This window comes from Lissotriton vulgaris, chromosome 2_1 (assembly GCF_964263255.1).
Source record: "Lissotriton vulgaris chromosome 2_1, aLisVul1.2, whole genome shotgun sequence".
NCBI classification, from domain to species: domain Eukaryota; kingdom Metazoa; phylum Chordata; class Amphibia; order Caudata; family Salamandridae; genus Lissotriton; species Lissotriton vulgaris.
In genome coordinates, this window is record NC_141687.1 from 176,841,670 (window position 1) to 176,864,646 (window position 22,977).

Genomic DNA, 22,977 nt, shown 5'->3' on the forward strand with positions numbered 1-22,977 from the left:
TTGATCACGCCGTGAAGGCACAAGCCAGGTGGAACAAGGTGATCCAACAACCACTGACAGATGGGGCCTGGACTTACCCTCTCCAGATGATGAGAAGTGTGTCCCACAACCCTAGATTCCGCTGCACACAGTTTAACTTAATTCACCACATTTATTACTCACCACGCCGTATCCAGCGCATGTTCCTGGCAATCTCCCCAGAGTGCACCAGTTGCAAACTACGAAATGCAGACTTCTTCAACATGATCTGGGCATACCCCTCCCTGCAACCCTCGTGGGCATAGATAACAGCAATGGTGTTGGACATGGCAGCACATACTCTCACCACCACCCCTGAATCAAGCCTTCTGGAGCTAGCCTCCGAACAAACGGCGATAAACATATACATTGTAGTGTACTTATAACATTCGTTTTCTTTACGCTCAATTGCACGGAAATCTCCAGCTCCTCCAGGAGCTCAATGGTGGTTAGATGTTTTGCTGACTTGGACCAGAGCTGAGGCACATACTATTAGGTTAGTTCATAAAGGTGACTCCCGCGGGGTAGAAGAGTGCTGGGAGACCTTCCTACTCACAGTGGAATCCATATCTGAGGAACGTCCCCCATCAATGACAGACACATTCACCCTATCCCTCGGCATGGGCTCAATGAGCGCTATCTTGCCCGCTCCATCAGGGCTGGGTTGGCGACCACAGTTTCATGTGTCTCTGCGCTGTCCTACTCTATTCTGGCAGCACTGTGAGGATGTGAAAGCAGCACCAAAAATGACTAATGTATCGCACTGAATAAGCTGTCAATAAAAATAATATAAAAAAATAAATAAATAAATTCTGTGTAGTTGTTTTTTAATGGGTACATTTCTGCTTGTTCTCAGGTTATGGAACTGGTGCTGGAGGTTATCCAGCAGGTGAGTTAAATCCTGACATTTGATGGGAAGAGCTCATAAGCGCATATAACACAAATAAAATAATAGCACGTACACTTCAGTGATCAGAAGACACAAAGAAAGAGAGCTCAGTGTGGAGAGAAGGATGGCTGGGCATCGGTTCTGGGGGTTGGGCATCGGTTCTGGGGGATGGAGTAAAAAGATTGAATGTTTTATTTAAGCTCAGTGTCGCCATGGCATGGAAATCTCCCGCCCCTCCAGGCACTCAACGGTGGTTAGATGTTTTGCTGACTTGGACCAGGGCTGAGACACATGCTACCAGGTTAGTTCGTAAAGGTGACTCCCGCGTGGTAGATGAGTGCTGGGAGACCTTCCTACTCACAGTAGAAGCCAAATCCGAGGAACTCCCCCCATAAATGACAGACACATTCACCATATCCCTCGGCGTGGGCTCACCGAGCATTATCTTGTCCACTCCATCAGGGCCGGGTTGGCTACCACAGTTTCATACGCACATGTCATTCATATGCATCAACCCTGCATGATACTCCAGGAGAGTACTGCCCCACCCCCTGGCTGAGAATGATCACACAGTCAGCACCTCTATAAGACACTCACTTCTCTTCCAACCAGCAGGGTATAGACCTCCCACATCCCACACCGCCACGCCCCTCTACACACATGGTGCACTATAAAGCCTTCCTAGAGAGCCACCTTGCACGGTGGTATGATGTTGTGAGGAACCACACACATACCAAGGATTGCTGATTAGAAGCCTAAAATACCTCGAGCTGTTTTATTGTTTACGGTTTATTGTCTTTATGACCTGCTTTCCCAGAGTATTGGTGTAACCAGAAAAGGGACCATTGATTATGTTAACCTAGACTGTTATTTACTGATCATGATGTGTCTCTCTGCTGTCCTCCTACCCTATTCTTACAGCACTTTGAGGATGCGACAGGAGCACCACGAATGACTAAGATATTGCACTAAATAAGCTGTCAATAAAAATATTAGAAATTTTTTTTTAAAAATTCTGTGTAGTTGTTTTTTAATAGGTACATTTCTGCTTGTTCTCAGGTTATGGAACTGGTGCTGGAGGTTATCCAGCAGGTGAGTTAAATCCTGACATTTGATGAGAAGAGCTCATAAGCGCATATAACACTCATAAAATATTAGCATGTACACTTCAGTGATCAAAAGACACAAAGAAAGAGAGCTCAGTGTGGAGAGAAGGATGGCTGGGCATCGGTTCTAGGGGTTGGGCATCGGTCCTGGGGGATAGAGTAAAAAGATTGAATGTTTTATTTAAACGCAGTGTCGCCATGGCATGGAAATCTCCCGCTCCTGCAGACACTCAACGGTTGTTAGATGTTTTGCTGACTTGGACCAGGGCTGAGGCACACGCTACTAGCTTAGTTCGTAAAGATGACTACCGCATGGTAGTTGAGTGCTGGCAGACCTTCCTACTCACAGTAGAAGCCAAATCTGAGGAACTGCCCCCATAAATGACAAACACATTCACCATATCCCTCGGCGTGGGCTCACCGAGCGTTATCTTTTCCGCTCCATCAAGGCCGGGTTGGCGACCACAGTTTCATACACACATGTCATTCATATGCAACAACCCTGCACGATACTCCAGGAGAGTACTGCCCAATCCCCTGGCTGAGAATGATCACACAGTCAGCACCTCTATAAGACACTCACATCTCTTCCAACCAGCAGGGTATAGCCCTCCCACATCCCACACTGCCACACCCCTCTACACACATGGCAGTATGAAGCATTCCTAGAGAGCCACCTTGCACAGTGGTATGATAATGTGAGGAACCACACACATACCATGGATAGCTAATTAGGATTCTAAAAGATATCGAACTGTTTTATTGTTTACGGTTTACTGTCTTTATGACCTACTTTTCCATAGTATTGGCATAACCAGAAAAAGGATAATTGATTATGTCAACCCAGACTGTTATTTACTGATCGTGATGTGTCTCTCCGCTGTCGCCCTACCCTATTCTTACAGCACTGTGAGGATGCCACAGGAGCACCACAAATGACTAATGTATCACACTAAATAAGTTGCCAATAAAAATATTAGAAAAAAAAGAAATTAATTAATTCTGTGTATGTGCTTATTAATGGGTATATTTCTGCTTGTTCTCAGGTTATGGAACTGGTGCTGGAGGTTATCCAGCAGGTGAGTTAAATCCTGACTTTTGATGGGAAGAGCTGAAAAGCGCATATAACACGGATTACTGACAGAATATCTAGGAGCAAAATATCATGGACAAAATATAGAATGCCAAAATATCGAATTCCTATCTACAAACAGGTAAGTACAGAAATATCGAATCCAAAATATCGTTGTAAATAATACAGTTTGTTAAAATATCGAATTTTTTAAATGTATTAAAAGTAACGTAAAATTAATAAAATTAATATAATTAGCTAAAACATACTTAAAAATACTTAAATAACCTTACAATTAATAAATAAGTAATTAATGTAAGTTAAAAAATGCATTTTTATTTTTAAATACATATATCTATATATTAACGTAATATTTTTTTTTTTAAATCAATATTTTTAGCATAGGATAGCGGGAGGTTAACTTTTACTATTCCCACTCCAGTGAGTGCATCAGTAGGGATAGCGTTGGATAGCAGGAGAGTAAAAATGACTATTCCCACTCCAGTGAGAGCAAAAGTAGGGAAAGCGTTAGATAGCGAAGGGGTAAAAATTACTATTCCCACTCCAGTGAGTGCAACAGTAGGGAAAGCGTTGGATAGCGTAGGGGTAAAAATTACTATTCCCACTCCAGAGAGTGCCATAGTAGGGAACATGTTGGATAGCGTAAGAGTAAAAATTACTATTCCCACTCCAGTGAGTGCAACAGTAGGGAAAGCGTTGGATATCGTAGGGGTAAACATTATTATTCCCACTCAAGAGAGAGTGCAACAGTAGGGAAAGCGTTGGATAGCGTAGGGGTAAAAATTACTATTCCCACTCCAGTGAGTGCAACAGTAGAGAAAGTAATGATTTAATATTTAAATAAGAATAAATTAATTATCAATACCAATAAAAAATGTATTCAAATGTATTACCAATTACAAAATATGTAATAAACAATTAATTATAAATACCAATGAATTGTATTTATTAAAAATTAATTACATATTAATTATTGATTAACAACCAATTAATTTTCAATACCAAAAATGTAATAAGTAATAAAAAAAATGCCAATTGATAATTAATTAACAATAAATTAATTATCAATACACAAAAATAATTTCAAAAATTACTTAATTACAATTACATTACTTCCCACCCTATTTCCCTATAAACCAACAACCTGTTCCGAATAATAAATGTATACAATTAACATATTCATCCATTAATCAATTAATAAAAATGAATTACCAATGTATACAAATAAATTAACAATTAATTATCAATACAAATAAATAAAAATAAATATTTACTTAAATACAATTAAATTACTTCCCACCCTATTCCCCTATAAACCCACCACCCGCTACAGAACTAAAATGCAAAATTAAATTAAAAATAATTAATAATTTCTAAAAATTTATATTTAATTTACTATAATTAAATTACTTCCCACCCTATTCCCCTATAAACCCACAACCCACTACGGAATTAAATTACGCAAAAATTAAATAACATAAAATTCATTACTATAAAACAATTAAACATACATTAAACATACATTACAAAAATAATATACACTTTTAAATTCGATTTATTTTAATGCCTATATTATGTACTTTGATATTTTGACAGTTGATATTACTTACCTGCATTTCGATATTATTAACCACTATATTATGTCCATCCGATATTATATCCAATCTATATTTTGAATTCAATATTTTGTCCATTCTATATTTTTTTTCGATATTTTGTCTAGTTACCATATAACACACATAATATAATAGCATTGTACACTCCAGTGATCAGAACGCACAAAGAAAGAGAGTTCAGTGTGGAGAGAAGGATGCCCGGGCATCGCTGCTGGGGGATGGAGTGATATGATTGAAATTTTAGGGAATTGTCCTGAGTGCTGGCTGTGTCACTGGTCTCTGCGCGCTAGCTGTGGGTGACATAGTGCAATTATAGTAATGGTCAATAAACTAAAGCAATCAAGAGTAAAGTAAAAACATCAAATACAAGGCTTCCATCAGGTTTAACATAAAATGTAAAAGAAAAATGTTGCAAAAATGAAATGGGTAGGACGACTACACCTTATCCAGTTTGGCTGTAAAAGGGTTCAACATGTACAAAAACATTACAGGCACAATCTTTTGGAGTTTCATTGCGGTGCGGGAGCACTGGGTTTGTGATATTTGGGTGGGTGTACTGGATTTCTGATAGTAGTTCAGGAGCAGAAGGTGTGCGGACCAGGGTAGTTCACTGATGGGTCATGATTGTTCGAGAGCGCTGGATGAGTGTGCATGTCCTCCGTGATACCAGCAGTGGTTGTTGATGTTTTACCACAGTCGAATTTTGTCTGTTACTGAAATTTCTACATGTTTTTAGGTTACGGCACAGGGGCTGTAGGTCTTCCAGCAGGCGAGTTCCCATACTAATCTTGCCTGCTAAGGCACTTCCACTACAACTACACAATGCCACAGAAACAGCTCTCTTACACAAACTTGTACATCCAGAACATCACACACATCCACTAGTCTGAACCGTCCCTTAAACCTGGCTCCATTAACTTCACAAGACCACATAGCCAGTGATCCCTCTGCTTCCTCCAAATCCAGAACCCCTTCAGCATTCCCAAAATGAGGAATTGTTGCATCATCTATTGTAATAGGCTTATCAATGTAAGGTGACAGGAGAACCATTATTGCACCTTCTCTCACAATAAGAATCCAATCAAGTACACAAACCTAGAGCCCCTTCACTTTCCTTTTCGACCATCAATGTTACTATCCCAGACCCGGAAATTCCTGCCTCGTCTTGCAGAGCCAAATGCTCTTTCCGCGTGCAGCATAGTTAGAGCTTCTACATCATAGTCTAAAGTCTGATCAGGAAATAGCAGTAATCTTGTTACTTGGTTTGGGACGTTTCTGCAAAGCCCCTAGAGACTCTATTTTGACAGAGTATAAAGAAAATAAAGTATCAGTGAAATGCAAACCATTCAGTGAAGTCTATATGGAATCTAACATCCCACTGAACACTGTCAGCGAGATTTGAAGGGTGGAACGGATAAAACGTGGAAGTTCATTACACAACTGCAGCAGGCCTCTAAATATAAAGTGGTTGTACGCAAACTGCTCTTGCCCCAGGATAATGCTAGCCAGCATGCTAGTATCAACCATCTGTCAGCTGCAGGTAGGAACTGCCACCACATAATGCCAGCAGTACCCAGGTCATTCCTGTAACAAACTCGTTGCAATCTTAGTATGCCATGCCTTCAAACGCTGCCTGTGTCATAGGTAAGTCACCCCTATAGCCGGCTGCACAGCCCTAAGGCAGGACGCATAATACTAGAGGTGAGGGCATAGCTGCATGAGCAATATGCCTCGACAATGTCTAAGTCCACTCTTAGATATTGTAAGTGCAGGAAAGCCATATTGAGTACATGGGCTGGGAGTTTGTCATTACTAACTCGACCGTTCCATGATGGCGTTACTGAATGCTAAGAAGTTTGGTATCAGACCTCTCAGTGCAACAAACCCACACTGATACCAGTGCTGGATTTATTACAAAATGTACTCAGAAGGCATCTTAGAAATGGCCCCATAAAAACGAACAACTCCTTAGTGGACAGCTGACTGGTCTGCACCAGCCTGCCACACTCAGACATGTTTCTGACACCCTGAGGTGGGAGCCCATGTGCTCTCATTGGTCTGGAACAAAGCCTGCTTCTCACCTACCCCAAGCAGAAACAGCATGCAGGGTGGTGAGCCTCAAAGACTTCCTGCCGTTTGTTACGATAGCATTTGCCAAGGCTTGCTTTTGGTCCTTCCGGCACTGACCTTCCTGCATCTTGACAACTGACATGGGACAGCTCATGGACATCTCCAGTGCTTCTGCAACGTCGCCTGGGCTCCACAGCGGCTTCTTTTACAAGACCTCCATGCTACAGCAAAGAACCTCCTTCAAGGGCTGGCATCATGCTCCTGCACCTCCTGTACATCTCTTGGTGGTTTGGACTCTGCCCCCTCTCTTTGCAGGTACTCCTCAGCTGAAATCTATATTTGGGTTCCACCGAACCGCTCCACAAAACTCTGCAGCAGCTGGACATCCAAGTTTCCCCATTGAAGTCAATGGGAGGTTCCTACACCACTTGGCACCTATGCACCCAGATTCGCTTGTTTAGGTATCCTGCAATATGGGATGGTACCTTGATGTAATGAGGCATTTACTATGTTGGTCCAGAGTGGAAGTTTGGATAATTTGAACTTGGCGAAAAGATTTGATGGCAGGGGGTCGTTTAAGTGATTTGAGGGTTGAGTGATTGAGCGTTGTTGAATTTGAAATCCAACATCTGCTGGTATCCACAAGACCACAGAGTGCTATCTAGGTAGCTGATGATTTAACAGAGTGTGTAATTCAATGTTTTTGTTTTTTCATGGGTATTTTTCTTTTTGTTCTCAGGTTATGGAACTGGTGCTGGAGGTTTACCAGCAGGTGAGTTAAATCCTGACATTTGATGGGAAGAGCCCAAAATCTCATATAACACACATACATGTACACTTTAGTGATCAGGAGGAACAAGGAAAGAGAGCTCAGTGTGGAGAGAAAGATGCCCGGGCATCGGTTCTGGGGGATGGAGTGAAATGATTGAATGTTTAGGGGAATCATCTTGAGTGCTGTCTGTAAATATGGTGTAGGAAAGCTGGCTGTGTGTGAAATAGTGTGATTATTGTAATGGTTAATAAAAATAGTAATCAACAGTACAGTAAGTAACATCATCACCTCCAAGGTTTGCATCAGGTTTAACATAAAATGGAAAAGAAAAATGTTGAAAAAATGTGAAGAAACACATACTTGGAAGACAGTGAAATGGTTAGGATGGCTAGGGTCCCGAATCCGTAAAACTCCAATCACGATTTTCCCACATTCTCCTATGGACACTGACCCAGGGTATTACCTCTGCACACAGGTGCCTTGCAACACTACGTTACTTACTTGTGGTGGTTCCATGCTCCCACTGGTCCCTAGTTCTTTGGGTGGTAGTGCTGGTTTGGTATTCACCTCACATTCCATTTTCTTAGCATATAGTTTCCCCTCACCCCCCTTTGTTTTGTATGATTTACTTAACCTGTTTTAAAGTATATTTATATGAGTAGTGATATCTCTCTGTAGGAAATATACCAAAGCAGTTTTAGTGTTGGTGTATAATAAATACAATGTCTTTTTCTGGTGTGGTTCTTTCCTGTATGTAAGCTTCAATGGTTGACTGTGTGATAATGCACCCACTTTACACCTTCTTGAATAAGCCCTAGCTGCTCTCCACAGCTACCTCTTGATAGCTTTCGTTATGTGGGATCACTACTACTATCACTAAGGGTTGCCTGGACTCAGTGCATGGTGACTCACCAATAGATGTACACCAAATACTGAGCCAGCCTTCTGCAGTTTGGTGCAGCACTCCGGGTGGGTGTCACAGTCCAGGCTGTGCTGATGGATGTGCAATCAATGGTGTCGCTTTACTGGTTTGCTGTCCAATGTTTTCCTTGCTCGCAAGTAATCGACCAGAAAAATTGTGAACACGTTAGGTGGAGTCTAGTTGCCAGAGGTGTGCATCCTGTCCAAGTAGGGACCACCACTCTAGTCAGGGTAAGTCAGATGCACAATAAAAGATAACATGTGCTCACTCACTGGAAGCTTGGAACAGAGCTGTCAGGCTTATCTGAAGAGGCAATATGTGAAGTATGTGTGCAACACATACACAGCAACACAATGAAACCACCACAAAAAGACTCCACACAGGTTTAGAGAAATAGAGGTTACACTGGACCAGGGCAAAGTCAACAGACAAAGCCGACCACAACATCAATAATCCACTAGGACTTCCACCACTGCAACCAGAATGAAAGAACAAATATCATGGTAATTTGCTGCTGGCACCCCACACCCCTTGGAACAGTAATGGTGTAATGGCTGAAACAGACTGCCAAGCAAACAGAACATCTACACAGATATAGGGATTGACTTGAGTGTCTATGAACAGTCTTGTTAAGTGGACAAATAACACGTATTACTCCCAAACCAAGGCTTCTCATCAGTTGTGAGACACTAAGGGTGGTTTGTTCATACAACATGACATTCCACACTTGCTGGAATGATTTGTGTATTTGTTTTGCCACTTTGTGATTGGCTCGGTAAAAGCTAAAGGAACATTTCAGAATCTTGTCCATGGTAGTTCTACAAAGTTGTTCTTTGTCATCTTTGTCCTAAATAGGACAGGCAGTTGAATGCATTTTGGAAAAAACGTATTTAGACACCTTAAAAAGAATATTCGGCACTTGGGACAAGTGCAGCTTTTGGAACTGGGGTGGCGTGGTGAGCAAAACAAATGATGGATTAAACCCGGATCTGTGACGGAGGGTGAATGTTCGATTTGTTCAGCATTCCATGCATCATCTGTTCTTTTTTTCTTTTGCCGCCTAAGTGGGAAGGATATCCTCATATGTGGGTTCCGTGCTCACTGTGCCACTGGAATCAAGCTAACATGCTTGATGAGGGGTGATACTCCGATACAGGTCCCAGGATGCTTGTTTGCGGACCAAGGAGGATCTCGCAGTTCAGTCTGGACTGTTCCCATGGGGAGCAGGGGCAAAACTTATTTGAATATGGCCGGGTCCAACCTGGGAGTTGCATGGCGAGCAAAAAAACGATGGATTAAACCCATATCTGTGACTCAGGGTGAATGCTTGATATTCAGCATTCCGTTCATCATCTTTTCTTTTTGCTTTAGTCACCCCAAAATGGTAGGGTATGCCCAGATGTGGGTCCCATGCTCACTGGGCAACTGGATTCAAGCTAGCCTGGCTAATGAGGGGTGATACCCTGAAACCAGTCCTAGGAGACTTGTTTCCGGTCCACTGAAGACCTGACTTGGCTGGACTGTTCCCATGGGGAGCAGGGTCAAGACTGATTTGCAAATGGCTGGGTCCAAACTGGAGTGGCATGGTGAGTAAAAAAAACAATGGATTAAACCCAGACCTGTGACTGGCGGTGAATGGTTGATTTGTTCAGCATTCTGTCCGTCATTTGCTTTAGGAACAATAGCAATATATTCATAGTGTGCTTTTCCTACCTCAGCAATCACAGTCACTGGAATCTGTTTTTTCTATCTTTTATATATATAGTTTTAACTAGGTCTGCAACCTATGTATCATCTGGGCTTATACAAACTCCTTCCAACTTGCATTATTCTAAAAAAGTTACGTTTTGCAGAATATTAAGGTCCAGACCTGAGAATTGATCAAATGAGACCATTCTTTTCCTGCTGCCAAATCGTGAATGAGCCGCTGTCTGACTACTGCAGAACTCTTCAGAAATTGCTTTGCTCCACCAGTATATAAGGCCTGTAATTCACCAAATAGCTCACCTCCATCTCCTCCATCTTGGATGACCATTTGTTGTTGTGCATGGATATCAGGTCCGCAGTATTGACTACCAACATAAACATATTATCAAGGAAAATAGATTGGAGTTAAGAATTATAAATCAATGCTTCTCTATGGGTGCGCATGGTGGTTGTCTATATTCGAGATTCAATAGACGTGAAGGATGATTTTATTCACTCTTTATGTGCGCCTTGTGACCATGACCCACTGCTCAGTGATGTTGCAGTGAACTCCTACTAGTTGCATATATCTTGATGTTTTTTTTAAATTTTCTTCTTTGTATTTTGTCACAGGGGTATATCCAGGGGCCGGGCAGAAACCTCCCAAACCAGGTAATAATAGAGCTTCACTTATTTACTTAGGCTTTAAACTATCATGCGGAAGATTTAAACTTGCACTGTGAAATACTTTTACCTCTGCAAGATGAGGCGAGAATTCCAGCTGTTTGTGGTAGTGGCATTGTTGCAGCGAGTGGATAGTAAAAGAGCTCCAGTTAGGTGTATTGTTGGTGTTGGTGATCTTATTTTGAGGAATGGGGCAATAATGGTTTCCCTGTGGAATGCCATTAATGGGCTAGTTGTAATGGATGACAGAACACTACCTTATTTTGTGGGTCTGGACTTGGGAAATGAAGTACTACTGTCTCTGTGGTATGGTGTAGTTAGAAGGTCTCGTTTTAAGGTATTGCCTAGACTACTGGGTGTATGTGATAGTGCTGGATTTGGATGTTGGTGGGAAATTACTGGCTTCCTGCCATTGAATACTAGCAGTAGTAGTAGAATCATCCTGTGGGAAAGTTTATGCCCACTGGCTTAGAACCATAATGTAGTGTAGGTGTTACGGCTACATTGATTGTATAAACAATCTTTATCTATAGCATTATATAGTACTACTTTTGAATCAAAGAGCTCAAGCCCAGTTTATCTGTAAAATGTAGTTGTTCCTTAGGGTTTGTGGATGGTTATTGATGGTAGTAAAAAGGGAATTATACCTCATTGTATTCTCATGGTAAATTATCTCCCTGTTCTCAGGTTATGGAGTTGGAGCTGGCGGCTTCCCAGGGGGTGAGTAATTAATAATGTTAAACCCAGCTACATGTTTACTAGTTTGTGTATGGAATATTTTAAATGAGAGTTGCATGATTGAGATTTTAATATCTGACTTAGTCACCAACAATTTGCTATTTCAGATATTTACTAGCAGACCACACTTAAGAGGTGTCTTACTGTCATCTTAACCCCAACTTCCTCTCCCAAACTAGTTCTGCCCAGTGCCCCCATACTTCCTGTGATTAGTTCCCAACTGTCCAACTGTGAGTAAAGCAAGGGCAGAGCTGGTTTCAGTTTCCTTTGTGTGAGTGCTGCAGGCAAGGTCCTTTGAAATGTGATCAAAGAATGGATACTACTTCCCCAACCATTGTGCAGTATGGCCCATCCTGTCCACATCGAAGCCCCTTTGTCTGCATGTCTGGAAGGCATCAACAACCCATCAGAGGAGAGACAGCCACAGTCCTGTGACCATGGGTACTGGCAGAAAAGCAATATTGATTTTGGCACAGAAGTGCCAAATTTCCAGAAGTGGTAATTCTACAATTGTGACTTAAAAAAATCTGACTTTACCAGTAACAGGAATTGTAAACTACAATTCAAAAAAGTCCAAGAAGTATTTCTCTACCCGCTCCCAATTTGAAGTTATCACTGTATTAAATGTAGTAAGGTAACCCTGTGTTAGCCTATGGGAGAGATAGCATTACAATAGTTAAAAACAACTGCACTTGTGTTTTTACTGTCAGGACATGTAAAACTTAAACCCACATGTTCCCATTAATACACACTATGCACTCTACCCTAAACCTTTTAAGGCCTATCTTAGGGTTGACTTATAAGTATTATAAAGAATGGTTTGGGCCTGAAAAAAAAGGTTCATTTTGCCAGGTTAAATTAGCAGTTTAAAACTTCACTACAGGCTGCTGTGGCAGGCTGAGACATCTCTACTTTAGTGGGTGGCATAATGAGTGATGCAGGCCTAAAAGTAGTATTTCATTTACAAGCTCTCAGTATGAGTAGTAGCAGTTACTAGGAACCAATAACTAAATTAAAGGTGGCAATTAGGTTTAGGACAAGTTGCCCATGATTTAAGGAGAGAGCACAAGCAGTTTGGCACTGGTTAGCAGTAGTAAAGTGCACTGAGTCTTAAAATCAACAAAAGCCAATTCAGCAACCTTACAGGGTGAAGGCAAAATGTCTGGGGGACTACCGCCCAAGGGTGTCTGGTCTAACAGGCATGCAGTCAAAAAAGAATAGGTTCTCTCTCCTGGGATCTTTATTGATAATTATAAGCTCTGAATTACCCCACCCACTTGCGGGCTCCCTGAGCAGTTCTGTCAAATTCACATCTACTTCATCTTAATTTAGAAAATGGTAGGAAACATATGAGATGGACATGTAAAATTTTTCAACCTTAAAAACAGGCTGTATTACCAATCTTATTGAATTATTTTAGCATTTGAAGCATTAAAGGGTCATACCCTTAAAAGACACTTAAGCAAAAATGAAAAGTGACCTTTTAAAAAAGTCCTTCACAAACGCTTTTTACTTCTTTTTAAGTAAGCGGAAGGGGGGCGTGGCCAAGATGGCGGCGTGGTAGGACGCACTTTTCTCGGCTTCTGCCCACCGCCTGCCCAGATCGGCATAGCCTGGCCTTTTACAGGGTACAAATATCTTGAGGTGATCCCGGGTCCGGGCCCGGAACGTACCGGACCCGGATTTAGCCTGAAAGTCTGGCGGAGGAGACAGGAGCGGGCGTCCCGCCGGGGCTGTGGAGAGTCAGATCTGGATTCTCCGGGACCGGGAGGCTCCGACAACGCAGTGGTCCACGTCTGGGGCCATCGAGGCTAGATATTCCACTCCCAGTCTTCCCGGCACCAGCGACTCACCAGGTGACCATCCCCCTGCACCGGGCCTGCCTTCTGGAGAGCGGGGCCATGGTAGGGCCACAACAGGGGCTCTGAGCAAGGCCCGCTCTGCCCCCGAACCACAGAGGACGGGGCCACCTCCCTGAGGGATCCCTGGGCGCCCCAGTGGAACTCCCAGGAAGAGAAGAAAGGTACACTGCCAGGCATGGGTGGAGCACTGCTGCGGCCCGGTGGCTTTGCTGGTGCGCCGGGCCGTACAGATCCCCGGCCTGGAGTAAGTGGCGTGCCCGCCATAGCAACTTGAAACGTGGCTGCGGCCTAGGCGAGGCCGCGGCCTTGGGGGCGGGGCCCTGGCGCCGGCCAAGAAACGCCTGCTTTTTGAGACCTGGCTGGTGCGACTCACCCCCCAGTCACTGCGCCTTTCGCACACTAACCTCCTACACCTGGTCGGGGGCCACTGCCCAAATGGCGCAAGGCTTGGTGAGCCCAGAATAGCCGGCGGAGGTTCCACGGCGGAGGCAAGTCCCTGGAGGAGCCGGTGGTGAGGACGTCCCTGGAGTCTGGCGGAAACCCCAGAGCACAGAGTGAGAAACACGTACGCCTTACCCCGGGGCTGGTGCGGCGGCATTTGCCTGACCTGTGGGACTTGGTGGATTAGCGGTGTGGGAGGCCATCCACTGGGGGAGGAACTCTAGCTGCACCCCACCACTCCCCAGCCAGTGACTGATTGAGCATTGTGTGGTACTCGAAGCGCATTGAAGCGACAGGGGGGCCCTTAAAATCGTGCCTGCACCATCCCTCTCCAATCCACGGTGGGTGCTGTTGACATCCCCGCCCCCTTGCCTCAGACCGAAGCACCACTCTGACCACTTGGGCCCCCACGGAGGCAACGACCCAGGCAGCACCACTCCTGGCCGCAGTGGACTCCCCCTAGCAGACCCACAAGGAGACCACGCACAAGATTATAAAGTAGTAGCGCAGCCATTATGTTGGGAGAGCCGACTGTCCCAGAGGACCAGCGTCACACATGCTCAACGTTGTAGGGGGTAGACAGTGGTGGGACCACACCTACTCAGCTGAATTCAGCACGCCCAGCCAAAGACCTCAATTTGCAGATATTTATGATCTTTGGGGCGGCTGACTAACTTCCTGACAGCACACCGGCGGACGCCTGAAGCGGGAGGGAGAGCATGTTCAAATCCAGAAATACCAAGGTGAAACCCATGAAAGACATCTTCAGCTGCTCACAGTCAATCCCCAACAAGGCTAATGCGGCGCCCGAAGCCGAGGCCTCGAGACACCCTACAAGTGCTGGAGATGAACTCATCACACAGGTTTTCCTAGAGTCACTGTTCCTCACTCTTAGGGAAGATATCCAATCGGTGAAAACCGAATTTGCCGCAGAGATCAAAGAAATTCGCTGGGATGTTGACGGTGTTGGAGAGCGGGTGGCCACCTTCTAAGAAAAAAGTGACACCACAGCAACTGAATTGATAATGCTCCAACAGGAGGTAATCTGGCTGCAGGACCAGAACGTGGACATCCAGATACACCTGGATGACCTTGCAAACCGATCCCCAAGGCACAACATCCGGATCCAAGGTGTAAAAATCTCAGACGACACTCTGGACCTGTTTACCTTCACTAACAACCTCTTTAGGCACATACTGGGGGACTCTCACGAGGTGGACATTGTTCTGGACAGAGCACACAGAGTGGAGCCGCCTGAGGCCCCAACTCTCCACCGGCAGACATCCTGGTGTGCGTCTAAGACTACAAAACCAAGGAGTCCATCCTTACCAAAGCAAGAGCTCTCCACCCCAATTTATTCCAGGGACCCTCCCCAGTGCTGTACCAAGACCTGGCCCTGATCATGCTACAGTGGCACCGGCAGTTTCGCCCCGTTACCAAACATCTCTGGCAGCAGGGGATATTGTACGCCTGGGGCATCCATTTTGCCTTATCTTTCGTTATAACGGCAAACTTCACCAACTCTGCTCTTTAGTGGACACTTGCTGACTGTTGGGCTTGGTGACACCAAGCAACAGAGACGACAGCTGTAGCACTGCCTCAGGGCCCGAGTCCTCCCCATCGGGTTGGCAACGACAGGGCATACGACGACATCCACGGAGACCGCCCAAATCAGAAATCGCTAGAAGTCAACAGGCAGCACTGACCGCAGTCACGGAGGCCCTTGCTGGAGAGAGATCCACCACCAAGTGAAAGCCCGGGAGTTTCTTCCTTTACTGGACCCTCTCAATGCATCCCTGCTGTCTTTGGGTGGCGGTGGGGGGGAGGTGCCCCTTCTCTTGGCCACACTATGGACCCCATCTGTTTGATTTACCAGTTGTCCTGGGACGACGGACTATCTTTATTGACTAGATCTGTTAGAATTGTTCTTGAGTTAGGGAGGGTTGGGGATTTTCTTTTTCTGGGTTTTTTGGGTTGTTTTGGAGCTGGTTCCTCTTGTCCACCTTCCTCTCCTTTCCAGACTGTTGGCCCCACAGGCAGCAAATTGAGACCCTTTTTCCCCAGTACTGCGCATCAGAGTGGTCGCTTCTGGACACGGTACAGCCGATTCTACTTATACACGGTAGATGCCACACAAGCCACTTAAGATCCTGACACTCAATGTCTGGGGCCTCAATAACCCGATCAAGCGCAGGGCGGTTCTCCACTATCTGGACCAGTCTGGCGCAGACATATGCCTCCTACAGGAGACACATCTCATTTCCAAAGAACACTATAGGATGAAGTCCCGTGCCTTCCCCACGCAAATGTTCTCCTTTAACTCTACTAAGTCAGCCAGGGTTGCTAGCCTGGTCTCCCGCCCCTTTCAGGGCAGAGTACTTCAAAAGAAGGCTGATATTATGGGCCGTTTTCTTACATACCAGTTTCTAGTAGCGGGGGTCTCCCTTATAGCTGTGGCGCCACTTTCACCCCCAAAGCCGGGCATATACTTACTACTCAGGGGCTCATAAAACGTACGCCAGATTATATTACTGCCTCAGTTCCACCCTGCTGCAGGCACTTGCGGCCAACACCGAGATCCTTACTGCATCATTATCAGACCACTCTCCAGTCATGGCATCCTTTCAGTTCCCGCGTGTCCAGCAACCACTGCCACACTGGCGCTTGCGTGACACACTATTACATCGGGCCTCCACATTTGACCAGATCAAAATGGCCATTTCAAACTATCTTGCCCTCAACGCTAACTCGGACACATCCCTAGCGACGTAATGGACTGATCTTAAAGCCGTCCTATGGGGAGAATTCATTGCCATCTCATCAGCCAGTAACATAGAACGCATCCGCAAACAAGCTGAGCTCACTAAAAGGGTGTCAGAACTGGAACAGATGCACCAGGGCACTGGGGCGGCCAGAGCCTCGCGCCAACTGTGTACGGAGCGGAAGCAACTCCCAGCACTAGATCAAGACCAGGCAGAATAAGCGGCTCTCCGTCTACGTCATTCCTACTACACTGGGGGTGATAGACGCGGCCATCTTTTAGTCCACAAACAGCGGGAAGCACGGCAGCGTCATGGGGTACAGACTATCCGACGTTCGGGGGGCGAGCTTACTTCAGATGATGCAGCCATCGCTGAAGCCTTCCGAGACTTCTACGCGGCCCTTTACTCAAGTGACCCCCTAGAAACTCTCCACTGCTCTGACTACTTAGAGGCTGCACAGATACCCGCCCTTAACCAAGCGCAAGCAGACCACCTTGATAGGGACATAGGGACCAAAGAAGTTATTGCGGCGCTCTCCCGCCTCCGGCTCGGTAAATCACCTGGGCCAGATGGCTATTCGGCAGCCTTTTATAAATTTCTGTGCTCAAGTGGCTCCCTTATTACGGGATCTATTTAACACCTTTGCACAAACTGGAGCCATCCCCGATGAAATGCTGGAAGCATCCGTGGTAGTCATCCCAAAGCCCGGGAAAGACACAATACTCTGCAGCGCATATAGGCCAATTTCCCTCCTAAACGTAGATATTAAGCTCTACACCAGCATACTCGCGACTCGCTTAGCGCCCTACATGCCTCAAATGGTGGAACCAGACCAGGCGGGTTTCATACCACAAGGACAGACAAGTGATAATACAAAAAGGGTCCTCCACCTCATTGAGAAGGCTTCTCACAAACAGGGGGAATATATATTATTGGCCATCGGCTGAGAGAAGGCCTTTGAAAGGGTACACTGGCCCTATTTAGAACAGGTCCTGTTGAGATTCGGCTTCGGTGGAAAACAGCGCGCGCAGATATTGAACTGCTATCGTTCGCCCAATGCCACAGTTCGGGTAAATGGTCAGACATCCTCCTGGTTCCCCATTAGTAGAGGCACGAGGCAGGGGTACTCTCTCTCTCCCCTCCTCTTTGCGCTTTATATGGAACCACTTGCGCTACAGGTCAGACACCACCCTCTCATAACCCGGAATCAAATTTGGTGGGGATGTCCATACCATTAGCCCATATGTGGACGACATCCTGCTCTCCCTCACTAACCTGATCCAGTCGCTGAGGGCGCCATTCATCGAATTACACCGTTTTGCACAAGCCAGGGGGTTTAAAATTAACATGGACAAATCGACTGCTCTTAACATTTCTCTCACACCACACACGTTGGCTCATCTATGAGAAGAACATCCCATACAGTGGTCTGCCTCCACGATCCCGTACTTGGGGATGCAATTAGGCTCTACTATTCAAGCAACTGCCACCGCTAACTACGATATGCTTCGCACCAACATCCGCAAAGAATTAGGCCAGTGGAAACATCACACCCTCTCTTGGTTGGGCAGAATTGCAGCCACTAAGATGACTGTACTACCCCAGATTCTATACCTCTTCCAGACACTCCCTCTCCGTCCCCCTGCCAGCTGGATTCAGCAAAACTCAGTCGGACTCAGCACGCTTCATATGGCAGGGCCGCAAACCCAGGTTCAAGCATGCAATAGCGATTTTGCCACCGGAACGGGGCGAGATAGGGATCCCTGACTTACAGCTCTATTTTTACACCTCGCAGCTCCGCTACTTAGTGGAGTGGAACCACCTCGAGTCCAAGAACCATTGGTTTTTCCGAGACCAGGCAGTTGCAGCTACACCCCCTGCAGGGTATCCCCTTCCTCCACAAGACACATAGGCCACCTAACCTCTACGCATCCTACATCACAAGCACGACTATGGAGGCCTGGGACCTCACTGCCACCACCCACGAGCTGACATCATTTATTTCCCTCCCCCCTAACGCCATTATTTAATAATCCCGAATTTCAGCCCGGCATGGATGCTAAGGCTTTTGCACACTGGCACCCCACTCCTTGCACATCTTTGGGTCATCTGTTTGACCTGGAGGGAATTATTCCATTCCCGCAACTCCGAACAGACTATGGCATCTCGGAAACGGAGAGACTACCCTACCTACAGCTCAGACATTGGGCTCTGCAGCCACAAGTTAAACCTGGTGCCCAACGACTCCTAACCACATATGAGAAATGGCTTGTTACCTGAACCTCTGATAAGAAGCTAATTTCTGACCTTTTCAAACACCTTTTAGCCACCAAAACACTCACATACAAGGCGGGGCGGGCAACGATGGAAACTGGAGCCAGGCCGGTCTCTCACCCATAAGGAATGGGACAATATCTATTATAGGGCTCGACACTCAGTGTACCACACAGGCCTTACTGAGACATGGACTAAGGTGGTTACCTACTGGTACTACACGCCGGAGCGCCTCCATCACTTCGATCCCCATCAGAGCGCTCTGTGTTGGAGAGGCTGTGGGGAGGTGGGTACCATAGAACACCTTTTGTGGAGCTGTGACCGCATTCTGCCACATTGGTCCCAAATCCTCGACGGACTAGATTCTCATCTTGACATGCAACTCCCACGCTTCTCAGCCTACATCCTCTTGGGCCTGCCCAACCCGTTGATGTATCCTCTGAAATCCCGAAGGGGCCGACTGATCGCAATTGCCCTGGGGGCAGCCACTCAGAATATACTGGTGCACTGGCGCACTGGCGCTCCCCCCAGCCCTCACCTCACTCTGGATGTCTAGAGAGACTCTGGCTACTACTAGGGATGAAAAAGCTAACTCTCACTTTGGCGGGTATGGGGTCTGAGTTCCCGGAGCTGTGGTGCCCCTTCCTAACACTGTTTATAACTGAATTTAGGGAGCTGACTTGCCCCTGCTACCTCAGACTTCTACGCCTTGCTGACACACAAATCCCACAAGAGGGCTCCTCACGTGAAGTTAGCAGGCCACGATAATTCTCAACACGTTCCATGATCCCTTTCTTCCTTTTTCCCGTTTTGCTCTGTTTGGTGGACGAGAGTTGGGGGGGAGGGTGGTAATGTTAGGCTTTATTTGTTGTGCTGATTTCTTCTGTTCTTTTTACATGTTTTTTCTTGCGGACCCGCTCCATGCAGTTTACATTGGTAATGCCATTAATCGCAACAATTGGTGTCTGTGTTACATTGCTCCTGGGAGTTGGGGGTCTTGTTCTTCCTCCCTTTATCTGTTCTGAAAATCAATAAAAGATTTCAACCATAAAGTAAGGTGAGGAGTAATACATACATTACATACCACTAGAAACCTACTATATACCGATTTGAGACAGCCTTGGGCCACTTTTGAGATTTTTTTGGTGCTCAGATCAGATGAATGTATGACTTTACTCTCCTTTCACCTGTGTTGGCATTGGAAATGTATTAAGTACAGAAATGCCAAAAAAGACATACTTAAAAAAATAAAAATAAGGATGATTTCATAGCAATTTAGCCTGCACAGGCTGCAGCCTTGTAACAATGCAAATAGGACACTGCGCCTTTAAGGGCCTCTTGACCTCCAGTGCCCAATCATGCCCTATTGGTGGCAGGTTACTCCTTTATTTTTTCCAGCTCTTGCAGACCGGATCCTGGAGCAAAGCTCTGCCTTTTTAAAGGATTTTCACCCAAATGTGTAATCTGTAGCTTTTCCACACCTGATTCACTCAATGTCCTTTAGGGCATAGAGTATTTTTAGATAATTGCCTGACAGGAAATATATCTCATTTTTTCGCAAATGCCCTCACTTTTTCAAACTTTCCAAAATGTGGAAGAAAAATGGCAAAAAACACAGGATTTGTATACTTTGTTGGACTCTCATGACCCTAGGATGTGTCTTCACTGCAAGACCCTCTCAAGGCGCACTTTAAAGTTCAGAGAGAAAATTCCATGGCCAAGTAGATAACCAAAGATGGCAAGATTCCCTGGCTGGTACGACTTCTGAGGGACGAGGAAAGACTGTATCCTCTACCAGTGCCTCTAAGTTATGCTCTGAGGACTCCCACAGGGAGAAATCCAAAAAGAGACAATCTGGAAAAAAACGTAATCTCCAATTGACAACAAGGTCATCCACGCTGAGAAGAGGTACTGCACTTGCTCTCCATCAAGGACTGGGTCGACGCTGAGAATATTTATGATGTTGTGGAGGAGAGCACCATTACAAGATATTTAAACATTGAGACACCATGCAACGTTGGTAACATGAACGTCGAGACATGGATCGACGTCAAGACTTCAGTCAACTTCCTTAACTAATATGGCAGAGTGGCTTTCACATATAAAAGCTTGTAGACTTCCATCAGAGTCTGACACAGAGTATTCCAGAGCATATTCGCTGTTTAGACCAACATTTTCAATCACCATACCGGATTCACCAGCACCTCCTCAGGCAAGATCACCTCCTCCAACTCCTACACCTCCAAATCCTCCTCCACTACCAGCCGTTCCAGCAGTACTTCCACCACAGCCACCTGCTCCTCAGCCTCCACCTATGCTATTGACATCTCTGAGGCGCTCTAGATCATGATTGGATCACACCAGACCCAGCAGCTATAAGTGTAGATCATGCTTAAGATCTTGCCGCCACCCTCATTGATTGCCCCAGACAATCACACTCATGGCAAAATAGATTTTCTTCCTCCACATTGAGATGTTCACAGTCTAATCATAATACTGTATCTTCGGGGGTCTGTACTCACCTACTGTGACATATTCTCTCCCACGGAAATATCTTCTATAGATTACATTAATACCTTCTCATCAGGTTCTTATCAGAGGAGCCAATGAGCTGAATATTGACTTATCAATTACTACCACCTCCACACTGGTAATCTTCGAAACACTACACCAAAGGTGCCCTTCTAGATCTCTACTACCTGTGGTACCCGGATTGTTGGAACCTGTTATGGATTTATTTCTGACAGCAGCTTCTGTTAAGACTGCTTCATCTCACAAACAAATGATGTAGAACTAACAATGTCATCTCTTTCAGGTGGTGTAGGCGTCAGGCCTGGTGGAGGAATAGGTGGAGTTGGAGGAGTCGGTGCAGGAGGTAAAAATAAGCATCTCAGCTAATACAAACAGTTGTGTTCTCTCGAAAAAGACTATGTCCTACACTACATGTTGTTACTTTCCAGCAATCTACCCTGCCCTGCACTGGAAGACTATTCCGTACTCTGTTATAGTCCTTTCGGACTTACAAGGAGGATTGTTCTTGAGCGTAACTAGTATTTGCATAAATTGGCTCCTTTCGTTTCACCCTTTTAAGCTCAGCAGAGAGCAGACAAAGAGAACCGGGACAGGTAACAAGTGGTCTGTGGGCAGCATGGCAAAAGGGGGCTAATGGCCAGACAGAGGAATTTGACGGGAAGGGAGGATGAAGTAAACAGGTGAAATTCTGTGGGGTAACTTGGTGATAGGGAAGTAAATGATTAAAAAAAAGATGGTGGGAAGTAAGTGGAGGTAACAAGAATGGAGGGAAACAAAAATAAATAGAATAGTGGGCATGTCACGGTGTGAGACTGGACAGAAGGAGTAGAGTGGCAGAGGCTAGTTAAGAAAGGGTTAATGTATAGACCAGTGAGATAGAACGCGGAAAAATAAGGTTAGAATAAGGGATTGCTGATAACAAAATCTTCTCTATTATGCCATAGGAATCAATTGCGTCTCTCAAAATGCAATCCCACATTGGGGGAGTGTTTACTGTAGAGTGTTCCCTAACCTTTAATGGGGAATACCACCACTGCAGAAATCTGTGCTTTAGACTGGGGGCCGTGTTGCTCCTAGGACACTCTTTACTCACACTATATGAGCGGCCACTGGTGTGCATCATGATGAACAAATGTGCAGGTTTCCTGCTGCCGGCGCGCCAAAGGCATGCCCGCCTGTGCCCGTCCGCAACCGATCAGGGCCAAGGGCCACTCACCATGCCCGTTTTTTCAGTTACTCTGCACTAGAACTGAAGCAGCTGCAGGGGAACTGCCCTATTGAACATGGGATTCGTGTCAACATTGATGGGGTAGGGATCCTGACTTATAGGGACACCCATTCTGAAATCTCCCTGTCCCCCAGCAGAAGGGCCTCCCCCACCATTGAAAAGGCCCCTCGGTCTTAGTCACTCCTAAACACCAGGAGAAGAGGGGAATTACAATCTGCTATTTAAATACTCGCTCAATGTTTAAACATCAGCTTGAAATCTTTCAGCTAGACGACTCAGACAAA

The 22,977-nt window shown here is 45.5% G+C and overlaps 1 protein-coding gene across 21 annotated transcripts in view; it reads left to right on the plus strand.

The window, feature by feature from the left end:
* The window catches only part of LOC147729783 (uncharacterized), a 373,027-nt gene that overhangs the window by 315,412 nt on the left and 34,638 nt on the right, over nucleotides 1-22,977 (plus strand). For 8 of the 21 annotated variants that reach the window (XM_086954663.1, XM_086954667.1, XM_086954668.1 and 5 more), the window contains 7 exons: nucleotides 875-907; nucleotides 1,967-1,999; nucleotides 3,060-3,092; nucleotides 7,532-7,564; nucleotides 10,806-10,844; nucleotides 11,544-11,576; nucleotides 21,749-21,808. In XM_086954663.1, the coding sequence (XP_086810789.1) occupies nucleotides 875-907; nucleotides 1,967-1,999; nucleotides 3,060-3,092; nucleotides 7,532-7,564; nucleotides 10,806-10,844; nucleotides 11,544-11,576; nucleotides 21,749-21,808 (264 nt within the window). The remainder of the gene's footprint in view (nucleotides 1-874; nucleotides 908-1,966; nucleotides 2,000-3,059; nucleotides 3,093-7,531; nucleotides 7,565-10,805; nucleotides 10,845-11,543; nucleotides 11,577-21,748; nucleotides 21,809-22,977) is intronic. The other 13 variants (XM_086954671.1, XM_086954678.1, XM_086954679.1 and 10 more) reach the window with 7 other exon arrangements.